The sequence below is a fragment of the Pseudorasbora parva genome, chromosome 15 (genome assembly GCF_024679245.1).
Source record: "Pseudorasbora parva isolate DD20220531a chromosome 15, ASM2467924v1, whole genome shotgun sequence".
NCBI classification, from domain to species: domain Eukaryota; kingdom Metazoa; phylum Chordata; class Actinopteri; order Cypriniformes; family Gobionidae; genus Pseudorasbora; species Pseudorasbora parva.
Window position 1 is genome coordinate 31,647,046 of NC_090186.1, and position 12,671 is coordinate 31,659,716.

General features: G+C 38.2%; 2 protein-coding genes across 5 annotated transcripts in view; one reads left to right on the top strand and one right to left on the bottom strand.

Annotated features, from left to right (window-relative positions):
- swt1 (SWT1 RNA endoribonuclease homolog) overlaps nt 1-4,150 on the bottom strand; it is a 42,514-nt gene extending 38,364 nt beyond the window's left edge. Inside the window, exons 1-4 of one of the 3 annotated variants that reach the window (XM_067417759.1) lie at nt 4,096-4,150; nt 2,589-2,682; nt 1,519-1,580; nt 10-1,081 (exon numbers count right to left, since the gene is read on the bottom strand). In XM_067417759.1, coding sequence (XP_067273860.1) covers nt 10-1,081; nt 1,519-1,580; nt 2,589-2,672 — 1,218 coding nt within the window. In that variant the 5' untranslated portion in view covers nt 2,673-2,682; nt 4,096-4,150. Of the gene's footprint in view, nt 1-9; nt 1,082-1,518; nt 1,581-2,588; nt 2,683-3,446; nt 3,578-4,095 lie in introns of those variants that run through there. The other 2 variants (XM_067417758.1, XM_067417760.1) reach the window with 2 other exon arrangements.
- trmt1l (tRNA methyltransferase 1-like) lies at nt 3,641-11,978 on the top strand. Of its 2 annotated transcripts, none has more exons than XM_067417762.1 (16): nt 3,641-3,751; nt 4,803-4,934; nt 5,035-5,097; nt 5,190-5,303; nt 5,431-5,495; nt 5,955-6,111; nt 7,821-7,941; nt 9,242-9,321; nt 9,437-9,680; nt 9,759-9,971; nt 10,068-10,258; nt 10,439-10,517; nt 10,617-10,783; nt 11,062-11,127; nt 11,263-11,392; nt 11,498-11,978. In XM_067417762.1, exons 1-16 carry the CDS (start codon nt 3,691-3,693, stop codon nt 11,688-11,690), a joined length of 2,076 nt encoding a protein of 691 aa, XP_067273863.1. In that variant the 5' UTR covers nt 3,641-3,690; the 3' UTR covers nt 11,691-11,978. The 2 variants fall into 2 exon arrangements, with proteins under 2 accessions (XP_067273863.1, XP_067273864.1); XM_067417763.1 differs by having other exon boundaries at nt 7,827-7,941.
- Nucleotides 11,979-12,671: the final 693 nt, after the last annotated feature.

Here is a 12,671-nt window from a genome sequence, read left to right on the forward strand (position 1 = left end):
GACACTTACTTTTTGTGCCTTGCAGGAAGTATTGCTTGGAATCGATACCTCTCTTGTTTTGTCAGTGTGCCCCTGCTGGACTTGGTGAGGTACATATGAAGGATTTGATGAGCAAAGAGAAGAGGGTATAAGAGAGGTTTGAGAAACCTCTCGAGGCCTCTGTACTTGCTGCTGTGAGATATATAATGTGCGTTTAGATGGAGTAGAAACAGGAAGAGGAGGCTGAGTGGAACCCTGAGTACTGCTATCTGAAAAATGCACATTACACGTATCTGTGTTTGTCCGAACTTTAACAGCACAGGCCTTCATTGGGATCTTGAAACGGATTTTTGCTGTGGGACCACCAAAGCATGGCCTTTTTTCTCCTAAGTTTACACCAGGTGCATTACCCAACTGCAAATGGTCTTGCTTTTTGGGTGAAATATCCTCTAGTAATTTCAGTTTAGATCCAGAATTTACAGGTTTCACAACTGGCAAAGCTTCTTTGGAGTTGTCATTCACCGTTTTAACACAAGAACTCTGTGCACCAACAGTTTGTTCCAACTTCTTTCTGCTCACCAACTTCTTCCTCGTTTCTTTTTGAACTTCAGAATTACAGACTGCGGGTGCTAAATTTTTCATATTAATGACGTCTGTTCGTTTTGGTTCAACATGAAGCACTGGTGACAAAGCCCTTTTCACTGGTTTCCTCTTTTTCTCCTGGAGTTTCTCAGGGGAACAATCATCCTTTGCAGGTGTCCTCCTGGGATCCTCTAGTGCAGATCTCCTCAAGACTAGCTCCTGTCTCTTCTTCTCTAAATCCTTTGAAGAAGGCTGGTTTGATGTTGAATCCCTGCTGGAGCTTTTCCCTGAGACATGGGTGATTGCATTTTCATGCTTCCTTTTGGGATTTACTTGCTCTTTATCATGTGTGACAGCTGACTTGAAAACTGGCCTGGAATTCTCAGTTGCCTTGCTTTCTTGGGATCTGTGTTTCTTCCTCTTGCTGTCTCCAGAATCAGTCTTCTTTAATTTTGTGTCAAATCCTCTTGTTGATGGTGAGTCAATGGCCCTCCTCCCTTTAGCTTCATGTTTGTCAGAACTGTAAAGCAATGAAAAGTTACTCAATAGAGGAAAGGGTAAATAAGAAAATATTGGAAAAGAAAAAAACGCTTTCTTTAATGACGTTTTTTACATTAGGTGCCTTATTTATTTTGTATATGCATATATTGCTCTTAGTTCCCACAAAGTTTGGGAAAGCTCAATGGAATCTGAAGCAGGTTAAAAGGCTTTAACCACAATAATGCTAACTCGTGACCTTCTCGTAACGCATGCTGATGGTATAACACCTGTAAGTGAGACATCTATCTGATGAACTTGCAGTTAGAACATCTATTTCTTATCTGTCACTGAAGATGGCAGAATGTTTTGCTTACACATTGTCAGTTGTATAAATTATACTGTGTATACAATATATACAAACACTCCTTAATGTATTTTATTCTTAATTCAACAAATATTTTACACACAGAGACCCACCTTACATGCCGATGATGATGTTTGTGTTTGCTCTTTGGGCTGAATCTATTTATGCCTTTCTCCTATGATGAAAAACATGAACTCTTTTACCAAAAGCTTTTGATTTACATACAAACAATAATTAATATTAATAATTTAATGCTAATTGAAATGAGATTAAACACCTCAAAACATTTGATAATCTGATAATACATTTAAAATAGGGATGCACCGAATGTTCGGCAACCGAAATTATTCGGCCGAAAATAGCCAAAAAAAGCACTTTCGGCATTCGGCCGAATAAGTAAAAAGGCCGAATAATTTTGGCCGAACAATGACGTTTTTAATGACGCGATCAAATGGTAACCCACGTAGAGTGAGAGCCGCGTGCTTTATGCAGCAAACATGTCAGCAGTGTGGAAGCACTGTTTAGAGCTGCATCTCATGTCATCGATGAGAAGAGGAACCGACTTTCATGTGAGAAAGCAGAGAAGCTACTTTTCATAAAGAAGAACCTGCCACTTTTCCTGAAGAAGTAGGCTAAGTAGGCTTATGTCTAGGACAGTTATTTATTTGTTGTGGGTTCATCCACATTTTTTGCACTATTCAATGCACATTTGTTGTTGTAGACATACAGTTACATTCTTTCAGCAGTCAGTTATAGGCCTAACATAGGCTATTCAAGAAGGGGGGCTTCTAAGATGGCCAAATAAAAATATATTTTTTATTGTACTAATTATTTATTTTAAGTTATGTTGTGCTTAGTTTGTATAATATCTGCTGGAATGTTAAAAAAAAATTCAGTCTTAAATAAATATTTTGAAATTGTATTTTTGTTATTTGATTTATTTCTCTGAAAAGCAACACAAAATAGTAAAAAGCAAATTTTTACTATTTAATTATTGTAATGGTAAAAAAAAATTGCCAAATAAATGGAAAAAATGCGAAACACCGCGTTCGGTATTCGGCCTTCGGTCTTCGGCCAAGCATTTCATTATTATTCGGTTTCGGCTTCGGCCAAGAATTTCATTTCGGTGCATCCCTAATTTAAAATCTACACATTCTAACAAAAATTGTTGCCAATGCCTCACCTTTTTCTCATCCTCACGCAAAGAGCTTGATGATATTCTTTCATCCTTTTTGTGTTTCTTCTTTTTTGACTTCTTGCCAGACATTCTCAAATCCCTGCGAAAGAACATGTTTTCAAAAACAATTACAGTCCCTTTCATTACATTAAAAAAAAATGTGTCTGATGATAAAAATAAATAATTATAAAAAAAATCGACAGGTTGGTTGTTTACTTTTTAAGACAGCTTAATAGCAGTTACAACATGGGTTGAAATGCACCAGAGTTGTAAAGCAAAACAAATTTGCTTTAATTAAAATAAAACTGAACTAAAATATAATATAAATAATAGATAAAATACTTTCACTTAAAAAGTGTAGACAAAAATTTGAAATGTCACTAGTAATTAAGAGAATTACGTTTAAATAATAAAAAATCTAAAAAGCTAAATGGAAATAATACAAATAAAAGCACATAACAAAATTACTAAAACAAACTTAATATTAAGAGAAAAAAATAAAAAATAAAAACAAAACAGTTTTTCTCCCAAGAGCTGCATATTAGCGAATCCCAAAAACAAATCCTGTCCATATCCTTGAGAAACAGATAACGCCAATGTAAACCCAGTGATCTGAAACCTCTCAATAAAATTGCGTCAGAAAATATGTAAGAACTTGTGAATATGGTAAACTTTAAGTCATACAGAAACACAATTATGACATGACTGTCAAGCGAATATTTACATTGCAGCACATATTTACTGAACTTCCGTCAAACGTATAACTTAACAACTTAAAATCTTATACTGAGAAACATGGAATTCAAAAGTCTACGCTTTTGTTTTTACGTTATTTTCTAAAGCTTCAGTGTGGAAGAGGTTTACCTATTACAAGCGGGAGAAATGTTGTTGAATAAAAAAACCGAATGACAGAACGAAGAAAGTAATAAGAGCTGTTGTTCTTCACCACTTGATTAGCTTGCTTACAGTTGCCTTGCTGATGAATTCACTTCCGCTCTTTTAGTTTGCGTAGTTTACGAGAACACGATTGGTGTGCTGGTGTGGCTCCACAACGCTTAATGCGTAGGAATACACTACGTACGCATTCTACTTAAGCTAGTTTGATAAAATGGCGGAGCTCAAGGAAGGGGACGCTGAGCAACTTCACCAGGAGGACGCCAATATAAAAGGCAAAATAATTTTAATTAATAATGATAAAATGATTCAAACCTGTTTTGTAGGTTCCTTAAATAACACTAAGCATTTAGAAATTGTGTATTTTTATGCAATTTATTCTTAATGCGACTTCAAAACTGCTGAAGTAAATATAGGCCTCCTCACGGAGCTCCACCATAGGACCTAGGTTTAAATAATGTACATGTTCAAAACGTCTCCATATCTCCATATCTTGCGCATATCGGCAAAGAACTGACATGTTAAAAGGTTGCACAAACTTCAAATCAATCGATGCATTCTCTGAGTTAAACAATAAAGTGTGAATAACAGTAATTTATAAATGTAGCAATGGTCTTACCTCGGAGCTCCGCACTAGGGCCGTTCTGCTTGGAAACATCAGCCTCTGAAAGCAGGATTGGTTACTCCATGTAAATGTACATGGGCCAACATATGAGGGCGCTCCAGTATTGTTTTATTTTTTATAGTTTTATTTTTTTATATATATAGTTCTGCAATGAGAGGCGCACTGAAATCCATCATATGTCCTGAGACTTTTCTGCCAAATTCAACCACAACGTAGCTAAACATAATTCCTTCATGTTGTTTAACCGTTTCCTTTGACATAATCAAGAGATTAAAAAGTCAACATTATGACATAGTGAGTCATAATTATGAGATAAGTCATTATGATATATAATGTTGAAATTCTGACAATTATGATAAAAGGCTTAAATAAAACAATGACTTTTTATGTAATATTTTAACTTTATCTCATAATGTTTTACTTTTTATAATTTACCATGATTTTTTTTTAATGTAACCAAATCTAACCAATAAAAATTGTTCATGCAATAAATTATTATTTCTTTCCCAATTTAAAATACAATTGTTAAATAAATAAATAAGGCTTAAAAAAAATTAAGACATTGCACCAAGGCAATTTTAATGTACCAAAAAGAAAAAAAGTTAGAAACACCCAATTGATTGTAAGTGTGCAGAAAGAGCAGTTGAATGCAACTAATTTTCTAAAATGTATTCAGTATTTAATTGATGATATTTTAACAGACACTGGGACTGATACTAGTACAATCCTTTCTGAATCTGTGGAGCATGAGCAAATCACCACTCAATCAGCAACTCCTAATTCAGAGAAAACAGAGGACAAAAATGGACAAACATCCTCCACTGTCGTGTCAGGTATGTATTCAGCAGTATATGATGATCATCACATTCCTAATGCAGGATTTCTCTCAGCATTGTTAAATCACTGAATGGAAATCATCTGTCTCTGTTTCAGAAAAACACGTGTCTATTCAAACCACCCTGGAAGGGCTCGAAATGCTTGTGGATTTAAATGGAGGTACTTAAAACAGAAGTACCTGTTTATTATTAAAACCACCAGCAGACCTGAATCTGAAGATAATAAATATCTCTCTTCATTGATTTTGACAGCCGGGAGGAAGTCTTGTCCATTGTGTCCAGAAGAGAAATTTAAGGCCTGTTACAGTCATAAACTTAGACGACACCTGCAGAACTTGCACTGGAAAGTTTATGTGGAATTTGAAGGTAAAAAAAAAAAAGGTTCCCTATTTTTCTTTCCAACATGCATTTGAAAGCTGTTGCCTCAGGTTAGCAACTAATACATGCATGAAAATTTTGCTTGGGAAAATGAACTTTGTTTCCTCTCCTGCAGGCCAAAGGATGTGCATTTGCCATCTGCCTTGTAGACAACTCAAGTCCAGTCTAGGCTCTGACCAGGTAAGATGACGTGTAATGAAGTGTTTCTTCATGTCTGCTACATTCGATAAACAGTAAAACAGTAATATTCTGAAATATTATTAACTCTTGAAATATCATTTATTTTTTTACACTAGCCATTACACCAGTTTTCAGTGTCACACATTACTTTATTCTCTGATGAATAGAAAGTTCAGAAGAACAGCATTTATTTGGAATAGGAATCATTATTAATGTCTTCACCGTCTCTTGATTAAATCTGTGCATCCTTGCCGAATAGAAGAAAAATATCTGACTGACTCCAAACTTTTAAATGGTAGTGTGTATAAATATACACCTGTTGCCCTGTTTGCCTGTAGTTGGGCAGTACATATTGATCAAAGCTTTTATCTGTGCCTTTCAGGAAAAAAGTATATTTTACAAAATGACATCCTCTTGAATAAATATATATATTTCTGTATTTTTTCCTCTCATCTCCAGACTCAAGGCAGACTTGTGGCTCACTATCACTGTGTGGTTTGCTCTGTCACTATTGCTCGCAAGACGGACATGATCAGTCATCTCAAACGCCACTTCAACAAGGGTGAGACAGAGGCCAGCTATTCAGGCAGCTCAGATGTACCCTTTGAAGAACCTGGTGAGCCTTTCTAATGATATTTACAAAGTTTATATGCTTCCTCAGAAGGTGAGATGATAGCCATTAAAAGAGAACTACATGCACAGGATGCCATTGATGTGGAATAATGTATATGTTGATATTGTTTTCATGAAAATAATAGCTCCATTCACATTTCTTTTTTTGTGGTATGTCCTTTTATCTTTTGCTTTTAACCAACTGATTTTTCAGGTAGGTTGAGAATAAGTTAACCTAACCGAAACCATACACCAGTCACAGGATGAAGTTCTTCAGGAGTGATATGAAATATCCCCTTGTGGTTCATTTTTATGCCTTGGCCTTTTACTGTAAAGAAAGTCTTGCATGAGGCTGTTGTAACAATAAAATGCTTTAATTTGCTATAGTATATAGCAGTTAATTCTTTCAACTGTGTATTAAATCCACTCAGGCATAACATTATGACCTAATATTGTGTCAAGTCTCCCCTTTGCTGTCAAAACAGCCCTGACACATTGAGGCCTGGGCCACCTTAGATCCCTGGGGGTGTGCTATGGTAGCTGGCAGCAAAATGTTTGCAGCAGATCCTGTAAATTGCGAGGTGGGACCTCCATGGATCTGACTTGTTTGTTCAGTACATCACACAGATGCTCGATTGGATTGAGATCTGGGGAATTTGGAGGCCAAGTAAACACCTCAAACTCGTTGTGCTCCTCAAATCATTCCTGAACCGTTTTTGCTTTGTGGCAGGGCGCATTATCCTGCTGAAAGAGGCCACAGCTACCGGGGAATACTATTTCCATGAAAGGTTGTACATGGTCTGCAACAATGCTTAGGTGGACCTATGCATTGTGGCAGGACCCGAGGTTTCCCAGCAGAACATTGCCCAAAGCATCACGTTGCCTCCGACGGCTTGCCTTCCCATTGTGCATCCTGGTGCCATATGTTCCCAAGGTAAGCGACGCACACCCGGTTAACCACATGATGTAAAGAAAACGTGATTCATCAGACCAGGCCACCTCCCTCAATTGCTCCGTGGTCCAGTTTTGATTCTCACATGCCCACTGTTGCCACTTTTCACAGTGGACAGGGGTCAGCATTGGCACCCTGAGTGGTCTGCGGCTATGCAGCTCTGTACACAACAAACTGCGATACACTGTGTATTCTGACACCTTTCTATCAGAACCAGCATTAACTTCTTGAGCAATCTGAGCTACAGTTGCTCATCTGTTTGATCAGGCCACATGGGCCAGCCTTTGTTCCCAACGTGCATTAATAAGCCTTGGTCGCCCATGACCTTGTCGTCGTTTCACTAATGTTCCTTCCTTGGGCAACTTTTGATAGATACTGACAACTGCAGACTGAAAACACCCCACAAAAGCTGCAGTTTTGGAGATGCTCTGATCCAGTTGTCTAGCCATCCCAATTTGTCCCTTGTCAAACTCGCTCAAACCTTTACATTGGCCCATTTTTCCTGTTTCTAACACATCAACTTTGAAGACAAAATGTTCACTTGCTGCCTAATATATCCCACCCACTAGCAGGTGCCGTGATGAAGAGATAATCAATGTTTTTCACTTCACTCCATAATGTTATGCCTGATCCTGATCCGGTATACGTAGGCAGCATCCGAAAAGTGTTGTACTCCTCAGCCAGCTTTTTAAGGTCGCTATTCCTATGCAAAGTAAATTTTACCAAATTATTTGTCTGCATTGATTCTTTATCTTTCCCAGTCCCAGGTGGACAGGCTTATGAGATTATGAAAGAATTGGGCACCAATGTCCAGCTCCTGCCCAACCACACCACACCCCAGAAGACAGACACCTACTTCAGCCGCAAGATGAAGACCAACAGGTTTGACAATTACTTTTATTTGACTCATTTCTTTTTAACGAGTCATTATGAGATTTCAACGTGTACCCTGTCTCTCCCACATTACAATAACATATTTGTACTTTAGCATCTTAAATGGCTGACTTTGGCTGATATTATGCTTAAAGCTACACTGTGTAACTTTTTTAGTTTATTCTTAGCTAAAAACACTTTGTTCCTTCAAAAATATATGTACTCGTTAATGTATATTTACTTCTTTTAAGTAATAAAGTATTCTAGTAAGTTTATAATATGCCATTGAAAAGACATACGGGTGAGGGGTTCGAATGCCGGTCGCCATGTTGCTCCTCCATCTTGAAAGTACATTAGCCAAAGAGGGACATCTAGCCTGACAAGCCAGACCCACATCAAGATGTTTGGTCTGGAAACTCACCTTTGACAGGGCTCAATCCGAGGGGCGGGATAAACGGTTGTCTTTCAAACTCCCTCTGCACGCGATAGGATAGCGCTACACCAACCAGAGCAACGAAGATGAAGCAGAGCTCGCTGACAGATTAAACATTCTCCGTATCCGGTCGGCTAAACTCCGAACACATCTTCCCTTTTTAAGAATGACTTCAGTGCCGTTCTTTTCTCAGAGAAAAGCTTAACTCCAAGTCTTCCAGAGTCGCGGTCAAAGCTGATTCAAAAGACCGCCGCCGTTCACCAGTTTCTGTGTTTACTAGAAGCGCAAACGCAACTCGGCCGTCGTCATTATGGCCCGCCGACTCTATACACGATGTGATTGGCCCGTCCAGATTGTGAGGAATACAGCTCAGAAGGGTATTGAGAGTTCCTAGACGACACTTGCGGGCAGATTAAATTTGCTGCGGCTAGGGTGCGTCTAGATTTCTAGGCAAGGACATACCCGTAAATTTAAGCTTCACCTTTCACGTTTTAACACTCGATGGCACCGTGTCGAATGTGAAGAGGGGGATTGCCATGTTAATCTTGGACTAAATCGGCCACCGTAGGAGTTAAAACGAAATCGGAATTGAGAGGAACATAATCTAATATTCCCTGGATTGTCATATACCTTTTCACTGCTAGATGGGGGAAAATATCAAACAGTGTAGCTTTAATTATTTAATATTATTTCTGTGTATATAAATATATAATATTTAGACCAAAAAAAAAAAAATTGGCCTGCCTATGGGTCATGGACACCCTAATGAAAAAGTCACAACATGTCCCTGAAAAAAATTATAATTCATTCTCTCATTGTGCTGATTATTTAATTGTTGACTAAAATTAGACATAATCTCTGTGTAATTTGTTTTAGGCAGCTGGTGTTTTGCTCTCTTGCTGTTCTTGCTGAGGAGAGGAACCCACTTGAATGTCTCGATGCCTTTGGAGCAACTGGTAGGATATATAATGTACAAAAAGAGCTAAAAGCTCATGAGAATAATACATATCACTGCTCAGTTTTTGCTCTGAATGATTTGATAAAAATTAAACATATTAATCCTTTTTGTAGGTATCATGGGTTTACAGTGGGCAAAGCATCTGCGTAACTCTGTAAAGGTTACAATAAATGACATAAGCGAAGCTTGCGTGAAGATGATTAAGGAGAATTGTCATCTGAACCACATCCGAGTAGAGGGAGCTCGTACAGGCCAGCAGCTAGACGCAACGGGAGATGCAGACTCGCCCGTTGCCTCTGTGGAGGTGGTGAAGATGGACGCCAATGTCATCATGCACCTGAGACCATTTGACTACATGTGAGTTAGAGACGGATGAATTGTTAGTCATAATGACTAAAAACATGCTTATTTATTGCATTCTTGTTTTTAAATCAGACACCTGGACCCATTTGGAACATCTGTAAACTATCTGGACGCTGCTTTTCGTAACGTTCGGAACCTGGGAATAGTCTCTGTGACGTCAACAGACACCGGTTCACTTTACTCTAAATCCCTGAATGTGACGCTTCGACATTACGGTTGCCAGATAGTCCGAACCGAGTATTACAGGGAACTCGCAGCACGAATGGTATTGGCATCAGTGGCTAGGTAGGCAGGTCTTTCTCAAATGAGTCAGCATACAGGTTTTTTATTTTATAAGACAGACAGGTTTGCAAACCATCTTGTTATTGCATGTATTTTCAGGGCGGCCGCACGCTGCAACAAAGGAATTGAAGTGCTGTTGGCCGTGGCTCTTGAGCACTTTGTCCTCGTGGTGGTGCGCGTTCTTAGAGGGCCCACCCAAGCAGACGAGTCCGCTAAGAAACTGCGGCAGCTGTTGCACTGCCAGTGGTGTGAAGAAAGGGTGTTCCTCAAGCCAGGAAGCATGGTGGAAGGTGAGAAAGCACTTGTACAAGCAAATAGCTGCATCCTGATAGCGTTTCTATGTAGCCCAAATAGTCGAGCATGGCAATAGTGATGACAAAGTCATGGGTTTGATTTCCAGAGAATGTATGATCAATGTAACTGATGAATCCATAAATGTTACACAATACATGTTCCTGCTTATGGTATAGAAAACCTGTACAGACAGCTGCCCTGCCAGTGCCAAGGCAGTATGCCAGGAAAAACGGCAGTAGAGCTTGGACCACTATGGTGAGATGATGTCATTGATTTCTTTTATTTTTTTAAAAAAGCTCAATTCCTTCATTAATTTTTTTGTAACCCCTTTGTCTTTGTTTTTCCATTTACCAGGGCTGGTCCTCTGTTTAACACTGGATTTCTGAGGCGGATGTTGGTGGCAACAGTGCAGCACAATATGGAAGACATCCAACCTCTGGTGAAGACACTCATCTGTGAAGCTGACTGCACCACTCTCAAACCTTTCCCTGTCCCGGGATTTTCTGCCTTCCCCAACCAAGGTGTGTTTGGGTGTGCAAGTTTTTGCACACTTAAAAGCTCTTAAAGGGTTAGTTTACCCAAAAATTCTGTAATTTACTCACAATGTATGTCATGCCATTCCAAAGCTATAAGACTTTCATTCATCTTCAGAAGACAAATTATTATCTTTTTGATCAAATCTGAGAGCCCTCTGAACCGTCTGAATTAATGACAGAATTGACATTTTTGTGTGAACTAACCCTTTACCTTGATTTTTGCCTTGTATTTGTCAATTAATTTGACTCGTTTCTGTCTTTAGTGGAGTGTGGTGTGGTCATAAAAACTTTACAGAAGGTTGAAGAGGCTGATACATCTGACCAGTCAGGTATTTGTTGCTTTGTTTTTAATCTACTGTTCTCAAGGATTAAACAGTTCTTGGGAATCCTAGATTAAGTAGGGTTTATGGCAGAATACAATTGCATGTGAATAAAGTGTATTTTCTTTTACTTTTTGTGTTTAGGAAAAAGAAAGACCACAGGGGAGGACTGTGGGAATGTGCTGAAGAAAGTCAAATCAGACACATCTTTGGAACACCCAGCGTTCTACTACAGCATCCATCGTCACAGCATCCGTGGCATGAACATGCCTAAGTCAGTCAGCACAAACTTCCCCACAGACTGTCATGTTTTGATGTACATGCAAATGTCATAATGCAAGCAGAATCTGACACTGAGGTTTGTTCCTCTCTCTTTCAGGCTGAATAAGTTCCTGCAGTATCTCACAGAGGCTGGGTTCAGAGTGAGTCGCACACACTTTGACCCTACAGGTGTGCGGACGGACGCTACCCTGGCACAGTTCAAGGAAGTTCTTACAAAATACAGTGTGCCTACGTACTCGTCTGCCCCCCAAAGCAGCCCTGTCAGCTTAGACCGACGTCAAACTCTCTGACTTTACGGTTTGGCATGCATTTGAATGTTTTCCTGTTTATTTTAGAAATTTTAAATGACAACTTGAGTGAATTCTGGATAATATACAACCCTCATCTAAAAAAAAGGGTTTGATGTGTATTTGCGTATAGCACTGAGGCTTTGACCCATTAAGGGCTTCATAGTGTTTTTATTAATCGGTCTATATTGACAGTGATGCAGTATTGACTGCTGTTTTTTGAATTTTGAATTTCTACAAATATTTATAAAGAATCAAATAAAAAAAAATAAAAGGTTTATATTTAACTCACCTGACCTGATTTTCTATTTCACTTAATTTTTGCTTCAGTTTATTTTTTTCCATATTGCTAAAAGCTGTGCTGTATAACATCAATAAGACATTTTAAACCATATGTGTATATTATAATTTCTATTATATAATTATATTACATATAATTTGAGAACATTGACAAAGGAAAAAACATATTGTACCCCCAAAACATCATAATTAAGTAAATTTCCCCCTAGAATTATTATAATGCATTTTTAACTTTATTTGTAAAAACATATATCATAGAATTAGATTTTTAGCAGCAATTAGAATTTAAACAAAAGTGCTTTATCGTTATGAAAAATGTCAATGCAAAAACAAATAATGGTACAAATGGGCTTTATTTATTGTTTGTGTTATTGGTGTGAAATAAGACTTGAATGTGTTCACACAGGACTTGATTAGCTTGAATGTGACTTGGGAGATAGTTATCAATTAGAGCCACACCAGCTTTATTTGCATACCTCTCTGAAATGCACTAAAATTAACTCACTGGTATGATAATTTGAATAGAAACTGGTACTAGACCTTAATGGAATCAAGTCTGTCTAGTATGTCACACATCTATTGTATCTCACAAACAAAACATACCATAGTTCTTTTTTGCAGTACTCTGGTAGCTTTGATCACAGCTCAGATACATATCTACAGAGAAGCCTGATTTATAAAACA

Bases quoted from the DNA above. Each gene is read 5' to 3' on its own strand.
- trmt1l (XM_067417762.1), top strand. From the start codon at position 3,691: ATGGCGGAGCTCAAGGAAGGGGACGCTGAGCAACTTCACCAGGAGGAC. The intron at 3,752-4,802 runs GCAAAATAATTT...ATATTTTAACAG, and splicing joins GGAGGACGCCAATATAAAAG to ACACTGGGACTGATACTAGT. The intron at 6,112-7,820 runs GTGAGCCTTTCT...TATCTTTCCCAG, and splicing joins TGTACCCTTTGAAGAACCTG to TCCCAGGTGGACAGGCTTAT.